This window comes from Taudactylus pleione, unplaced genomic scaffold (assembly GCF_031769625.1).
Source record: "Taudactylus pleione unplaced genomic scaffold, aTauple2 ptg000019l, whole genome shotgun sequence".
Taxonomy (NCBI): Eukaryota; Metazoa; Chordata; class Amphibia; order Anura; family Myobatrachidae; genus Taudactylus; species Taudactylus pleione.
Genome location: NW_028284421.1, coordinates 17946559 through 17955000, shown reverse-complemented (window position 1 = coordinate 17955000; position 8442 = coordinate 17946559). Strand labels below are relative to the sequence as shown.

Here is an 8442-nt window from a genome sequence, read left to right as displayed (position 1 = left end):
TGTTTGCTGCACATGGACACCCTGGATTTGCTGCTGGAGTCCACCGGACATGGATGGGGACGGAGACGTAATTTGTGGCTCACGAGCTCCGCAAACGCCCATGGGAGGAGCTGCTGCGACTGAGCATGCGCGGCAGCCCTCCCGCGGCCATTTTAGTATAGGGAAGCCCCCTGGAGCCAGGACTCTGATGCCCGATCAGAGCTCCGCTCAGGGTAGCTGCGGTGCCATACGGCCGGGTAGGTAATGTGGGCCGGCCCGGCATAGGGGGACATGGGACTGGCCCAGCGCTGGTGAACCCAGTCTTCTCTCTAGCTGGGCAGGGAGAGCAGGAACATCCGCTGCCTGCTGGAGCCTGGCCGCCCGGGAATACTAAAATTGTACCGACCTGGGGGGCAGATGGCACCCTGCCCCCCGGCCCAGCCCGCCACTGCCTAACCCTAACCTCCCCCCTAAGTGCCTAAACCTAACCCCCCCTTCCCCGCTGCCTACACCTAAGTCCTCCTGGGGGGTGCCTAACCGTAACCTCCCCCCGGGAGTGCCAAACCCTAACCCCCCTTTCCCCTAGCCTAACCTTAACCTCCCGGCGGGGGTGCCTATCCCTAAGTCCCCCCCAGGAAGCCTAAACCTAACCCTCCCCGCCGCGGCTGTCCGTGCCCGGTGCACCTTCGATCGGTAAGACGGATGTCAGGCTCCCACCGTAGGTCTAATGACAGGCTTCGGGATATCGACGCCTGTCATTAGACGCTTGCCGGGATTAGACAGAAGCCGGCGGTCGAGATTGCGTCCGTCGGCTTCCCGACTGCTACCCTTCTGCAATAAGCACCATCAGATGTACATATCCAAATGTATAACAGAAGAGGAAAGTGATGCTCTTGATACCTAGAATCATATTTGCCAACCCTCCCGAATTGGTCGGGAGCCTCCCGAAAATGGGATGCCGCTCCCGACCACCCGGGAAGGCAGGCAAGTCTCCCGGCAGCTGCCAACCCCTCCTGCCCCCCACTGCAATTACAAGAAAATCCCCGGCAGAAGGGGACCTGTGACGCGATTCACGCCAAATCGCGTCATTTTGGCCCCGCCCCCTGCTTCACACTGCCTGTAATATCGTCAGTGTGTAGCGGGGGCAGGGCCAAAATGATGCGATCGCATGGCCCCGCCCACAAACTATTGTCGTCTGGCTGGCCACGCCCCCCCAGTCAAGCCGATCTGGTTGCTCCCTCCCGGAAGGGGCAGCCAGATAGTCGGCAAGTATGCCTAGAATGTGTTTTATTTTAACCCTTGCATATGAATAGTAAAATATGGTTTTCTAATCCATTTTATTTACTTTACAAAATAATTAGTTTTGTGGAGAGTTCACTAGAGCCAAGCTCTGTGCTCCTCTGTCAGACTAGCACTTGCCCACGAAACAGGTGTTTTGTTTAAAATCAAATAGGTATATTTACTAACGTGAGGGTTTTTATAAGTGGAGATGCCCATAGCAACCAATCAGATTCTAGCTATTATCTTCTAGAAGGTGCTAGATAAATGTAAAGTATAATCTGATTGGTTGCTATGGGCAACATCTCCACTTCTAAAAACCTGCACTTTAGTAAATATACCCCTAAGACTTTTCTACTGAATACATTGTGAGGCACACTGATTTTATTTATCCACTGTAACTTTTTCCAGACTTGTTTTGTGTTAAGTTTTAGGAACTCTTTATTTATATATAAAAATCATTACCAGTTTCCCTCTGATGCCAGGAAATATGATGATAAAAGTGATTGCAGTCACCAAACATATAATGATGATTTCAATAATTTTGGTATCAAACAGAAATGGTGTCCTGGGCCGGGGATAAAATGGGAAAACACTGCTATCCATGATAATTTCCTCTGGGGTAGAAAACCTGTACAAAAGATAGGAGATTTTAAAATATTGATACTTTACATTTATGTTATTCAAACTTTTGGCAAATATTACAAAAACTGAAATACATTAAATTTAAATAACCATTTCAAATACATTTTGGCCCATTATTCTTTTGTGGTGTTTTATACACAGAACAGCACAATAACTTTAAGCGGCACTGTCTATTAAGGCGCACATCCACTTGCCGATTTCTATGAATGATTGAACGATAACGATATCGTTATTGCTCAATCGCTCATGAATCTTGCACATTAATGTCGGAAACGACCAGCGATGCGCGCTTCCGCTGGTCGTTGGCGACATCAATCATCGTCCGAACATGCTGGTCAACCTGACGATAACGTCAGGTTGAGCATGTTAGGGGATGTTTGATGTGCCTACACTGAATGACTAATCGTTAAAGTGAGTGCACCCGAGTCTATAGAGGATGCACTGGTCACTGGGGAAATGAATGCGGCGGCCATTTTCCCTGTACTGCGCATGTGCAGAAGATGGGAAAATGGTCGCGGCGGCCATTTTCCAGTCATTTTTACAGCGCCAGACCCCCGCGCCGAAGTGGGACTCCGGAGATGTAAGTAATTCTATGGGTGCATGGTGTGCGGTGCAGGGCCCCCCTGGACCCAGGGGCCCATGTTCCACGCACACCCTGCACCCATTATAGATACACCCCTGGGGGCAGATATGAACATTGCTGTGGGGGTGTGGTCTGCACATGGATGTGGCCTGCAATATGTAATGTGGCTGGTGCCTTCATTCAGTTATTTAAATCTCCCTCCCCACTTCGCTTATATCAACACTGTAAAGTGTAAGTCTACAAATGAACAAATGTGACCACCATAGGGAGCATCAGAGGCGTTCATCCCTGGGCCCCCACACACGGAGGGCCCCCCACTAGCAGCGGTGCAGCCTGCACCCGCCGCTAGTGTCCCCCTCGCTAGTGTAGTGTAGACCGCAGTGAGCTTGGCCACACTACACAGTTCCAAACACACAGCAGCCGACGGCAGCTGTGTGTTTGTTAGAGCAGCCAATGAGAGTCAGACAGACGCTCATTAGCTGCTACGTCAACGGAGGGAACCGGCTGGAGCTCACTCATGAGCTCCGCCTTCTGGCTCCCCCAGCAGCGTGTGATGATGGGAGAGACGTCATGACGCTGATGTCTCTCCCATGGTGCAGTGGAAGAGCCGGAACTCAGAACGGGCAGGTGCAGTCGCGTCAGAAGCGGGGATTCAGTTAAGTTGTGATTTTTTTTTTTATGTGTGTTTTTAAAAGGCACTGCATAGGAGTTGGCCGCTACAGGGGGCACTGCATAGTGGGGCCGCTACAGGGGGCACTGCATAGTGGGGCCGCTACAGGGGGCTCTGCATAAGGGGGCTGCTACAGGGGGCACTGCATAGAGGGGCCGCTACAGGGGGCACTGCATAGTGGGGCCGCTACAGGGGGCACTGCATAAGGGGGCTGCTACAGGGGATACTGCATAGGGGGGCTGCTACAGGCTTCACTGTATAGGGGGCCACTTCATGGGGGCACTGGGGGGGGGAGCTACTAGGGTCAATGCATAGGGGGGACAACTACTGGCCCCACTGTATATGGGGGGACTACTACTGGGGGCAATGCATAAGGGGGGACTACTACTGGGGGCACTATATAAGGGGCACTGTATAGGGGGGACCACTACTGGGTCTGGGGGCACTATATAAGGGGCACTACTGGGGACACTGTATAGGGGGACCACTACTGGGGGCACTGCATAAGGGGCATTACTACAGTGGGCACTGCATAGGGGTGCCCATTACTGGGGGCACTGCATAAGGGGCACTGCTACTGGGGACATTGCATAAGGGGCCCCCACAAGTTTGTTGCCCAGTGGCCCCCACAGACCTTAATCTGGCCCTGCATCAGTGACTGACATATAATGCAAAGTGCAAACTCAGAAAACATTTTCGGAGTTTGCCTGCGGGAGCCAACGTCATCTACAGATCGGTTCCTGGAGCCAGCTCCTTCCTATGGGAAGATCTGGGGCTGCAGAGAATGATCCAAACAGATCCCTCTGCTGCCTCCACACTGCGAGACCTTCGGCCGCGCACACGCCTGAACTCAGGTCATGCATGTGCAGTTGGCCAGGTCGGCGGCTAGTTCAGTAGTAGTGTTACTGCTCCAAAAAGCAGCTGTCTCTGCACAGGAGTAATACTTAAATACTCATGTAAATAAATATTCATCTCTGCAACTCGTGGCGAGATGGATACTTAATCATTGGGGGCCATCCGGTCCCCGATGATGAATAGGCCCCTCAGTCTGGTCAAAAGAACCAGACCATCAGTCTCACTATTAACCCCTTCTTTACCTCCTTCTCATAAACAAACCTTCACAGTCAGTAACCACACTGTTTTTTAACTTTTCACCATTACAAAATACCCAGTCTTCTAAAACTAACCCCATAATTCCCAATGGTAGTGGATAGATCCAATTGAGTAGATATACCCTCCACGTGGACACACTAGAAGCATCTGACTCATTATACTCCACCACCCTCCACCCCCACTCACAAAAAGCTGTTTGTATTTCTCACCCCTCACCTGTTGATGATCATGTTAATCCGAGCATTTGATCAGAATTTGCTCCATGAGACCATGGACCTCATTCAGAGGCGGTCGTTAGATGCAAGCGGTCACACAGAATCAGGGCAGCCGCTTGCATCCTGAACGGCCGCCTCCTTGTTGATCGTTAAGCTGTGGGGTACCACCCACAACTTAACGACTGACCAGGTTGATGGTCGTGATGGTGATCACCATCGCAACCATCGGGGCTTATGACCAGACCCTAAGGTTGGGTCTGGGCACTCGTAAGCCCCAGGGAGCTTCCTGCTCTGATGGAGCAGGAAGCTCCCCACTGACATCACTGATGATGTCAGTGTGGCCGCCCACAAACCGGTAGGCGTTCCATTTTGGAAACCACCCCCCCGGCCCGCCTACCAAACGGGGCAAGCTGTCGATCAACATCGACAGCCGCTCCTTTGGTAGCGAGCTCCGGAGTGCTGGTCGTAGCGGGTCTCTTTCCAAAGGGGGCGAGCTGTCGATGTTGATTGACAGCTCGCCCCGTTTGGAAGGCGGGCCGGGGGGGTGGCAGCCCAAACGGAGGCGTTCCTATGGGAATGCCTGCCATTTAGGGGAGGCCCCACTGACATCACTAGTGATGTCAGTGGAGAGCTTCCGGCTCAGACAGAGCCAGAAGTTCTCCGGGGCTTACAACAAGTGAGACCCTACCCTACGGTCTCGTCATAAGCCCCGATGGTCGCGATGGTCTCTGACCATTGCGACCATCACCCGAGCGGTCGTTAGAGCTGTGGGTGTTAACCCACAGCCTAACGACCGCAACAGAGGTGGGCGGTTAGGATGCAAGTGGCCGCCCAGTTTCTGAGCGACCACTTGCATCCTCCGACCGCCTCTGAATGAGGCCCCATGTGTGCTGGACAGTGCTGCAACTGCAAGTATAGACTGCACGTCCCCAGCGGCGCACATCCCGCACAGCATTATTTTTTTTTTAGAACAATAAAAAAAACTTTATCAAACAGCCGCTGGAAGCTGTCCGTCCCTCTATCCAGCATCAGTGTGACTGTGATCTGAACTCTGGGCCTGATTCAGACCTGCTCGCGAGCGCAATGTGCTCGCAAGTGGGTCGATGTTGGCCCAGTGTGCATGCGCACGACGGAGCCGCTCTCCATCGTGCGCATGCACGAGACCCGGATAGCGACGGTCAAGCCGTCGCTCCGGATCTTGCTACAAAGAGGGCTTGCTGTTGATGTTGAGTGACAGCACGCCCCCTTTGCTGGGCGGGTCGGGGGCGTGGCTGTCCAGACGTAGGCGTTCCCATGGGAACGCCTACCGTCTAGGGCCGACCCCACTGACATCACAAGTGATGTCAGTGGGAGTGCTTTTGGCTCTGTAAGAGCCAAAAGCACTCTAGGGCTTGCGGCAACAAGACCCTACACCAAGGGTCTCGTCGGAAGCCCGATGGTCGCGATGGTCTTGACCATCACAACCATCTTCCTGGCCGCACGCTATAGCTGTGGGTGGTCACCCACAGCTATGCGAGTGACCAGGAGGCCGCTCTAAAAAAAGAGAAGGACGGCCCTGATTCAGAGCAAGCGCCCTGTCAGTGCATCCGGCTCTGAATCAGGGCCTCTGCACGCTTATTGCAAAGTTGAAATACTGGAATACCGATGCCAAGCCTGCAGAGCTGGGAGTCTGGGGGCGGAGCATATGTAATATTACAAAGCACAGGGAAGTCCAAATGCCACGACATTTTTAATGCCCGGGACACGATTTTCCCTCAGAGTGATGAAAACGTTCTCCCAGGTGGGCAAAGAGGGGGATGGTTGGGGAGGGGGAATGACGGAAAGCCTGGGAGGACGGCTGCTGGCAGCGTGTGACAGAAACATTTTTTACCTGTCAACGCTCAGTCTCCTGTGGGCCTATTTTCATTGGGGGCCTGGGGCTGCAGCTCCACCATCCCCATTGTTAATCCGGCCCTGGTTTGCACCTTTAGACTACATGGATATTCTGATCTGCTTAGGTTATTTCCTTGTCAGCCATCATTATGTCCTGATCTACGTTAAAGGAAGTATAATATTTATAGTATAACTTATGAGGCCCGATTATAAACAATAAAAAAAAATTCACTGATTCTGCGACAACCCCTCCCCCCCAATTTAACATTTCTTCAATCCACCAATATACATTGCCAATATGTCTGAGAGAGTCGCATATCATATTCACCAAAGAACAATTTTGCCAATTGTGAAACTCTATCAATCTACAGGCCTGATTGGTCGGTGATATCCAACATGTTGGACAACCTGATTTACCAATTCTGATCACATTTTGGTTGGAATCGGCAATCAGTGAATCTCATACATTGCCGATTTTCTTACACAATCATCTGTGAAACGCAGAATTGCCCCAATTGACTGCTGATGTATGAGCCCCATTAGACATCTCTCATCACCAAATACTTCTGGAGCATACACACGGTCAGATTTGTCAGATTTGTCAGATCTGTCAGATGAACGATTTGAACGATTTGAACAATTTTACCAAAGATTTGAACGATTAAACGATTTTTGACTGCATTAAAATGAATAGAATCGTCCAAGTCTGACTGCAAACACATCAGATGTCAGATATCGTTATCTGACCATCGGGAACGCGCATCGTTCAAATCGTTCATCTGACAGATCTGTCATATTTTCCTTCAGATATGAACGATTGAACGATTTTTTAAATTTTTATTGTTCAGATCTGAAGAAAAATTTGACCGTGTGTATGCACCATATGACTTGTGCTTTTGAAATCGCAACATTCAATACCCAATCCTAATGTTAATCTCATTCTATAGCATTGCTGTAATGTTGCTCTTTTCAGATTGCTGTCAGTTACATTCACTATATTGCACAAAAAAGTTAATTGCACTCAGTGACCTCCAAACTGACCACCAAAATCTAGGTAAAACACAAGTTACCAATCATATTTTAAACACTTTGAAATGCATTTAAAATGTGCTGCCAGGTATAACCATTACTACTTTTGTGCATGTTTTATCTCTTCTCATAACTCCGAGGTGGCCAAAACGTTGATCGTGATCTACCGATCGACTGCGGACACATGACCGGTTGATCGCGGTGGATATCCGAGAGGATCCAGCAGCAGACAGTAAGAGTCAAGCAGACTCTTATTGGCTGCTGTGCTGAAGCTGAAGCTGCAGCTGACATGTACTGTCTATGGCCAGGTGTATCACCGGCAGCCAATAAGGATCAAATTGATTCTTATTGGCTGCTGAGCCGAACTGAAATTGCAGCTAGCTGAAGCTGCGGCTGTCTCTGTCGGCTGTCACTGTGACAGCTATACCTAATAAGAATCAGGCTGGATCTTATTGACTGGGCCGTGGGCAGGGTGCCATCTGCACCTAGCATGACTGATTATCCTTGTAGAAGAGTGAGCGGCCGTGGAGAATCATCTGCATGTCTTCCAGCCACCAGACGTGTGACTAGGACGGTCACCCAGGACCCTTTCCCCGATGGCAGCTGGCTGGTCCACCTCCTAAAGGGTTTCCCTTTCCTCTGCCAGAGCCACTTACTGCCGGCAACTCCACGGACATCATGTAAGACGTCGCAATGTTTGCCTGTGGACTGGAGACCCACGATGACAGGAATGAGATTGCACTGCAGGAGGAAACAGATAGGTTAATTCCTGTAGTGGAGGGAGCAGAGAATAGAAAATACTCATTTGGGGAGAGTTTTTTTTGCTGTAGGGGCCAACGTGTGTGCATGTTATTTTTTTGTGGGGCCCAATGTGTTTAATTATTTAATGTGGGGGCCAATGTTTGATTTCGGCAGGACAGACCCCAGGCCTCTTGATGAGGTCACCCACCCTTTTGTATACCACGCCCCTTTTTGCATGTCACGCCTCCTTTTTGCATACTTGATACATCACAAAAGGTTTTTAGCTTTATAAGTAGATCTCCAAGTCCTAAAGTCTG

At 50.6% G+C, this 8442-nt stretch overlaps 1 protein-coding gene across 5 annotated transcripts in view; it reads right to left on the bottom strand.

The window, feature by feature from the left end:
* LOC148540356 (dual oxidase maturation factor 1-like) overlaps positions 1-8442 on the bottom strand; it is an 80850-nt gene that overhangs the window by 33994 nt on the left and 38414 nt on the right. For 3 of the 5 annotated variants that reach the window (XM_088445681.1, XM_088445718.1, XM_088445710.1), the window contains exon 2: positions 1723-1888. In XM_088445681.1, the coding sequence (XP_088301807.1) occupies positions 1723-1863 (141 nt within the window). In that variant the 5' untranslated portion in view covers positions 1864-1888. Of the gene's footprint in view, positions 1-1722; positions 1889-8040; positions 8222-8442 lie in introns of those variants that run through there. The other 2 variants (XM_088445700.1, XM_088445690.1) reach the window with 2 other exon arrangements.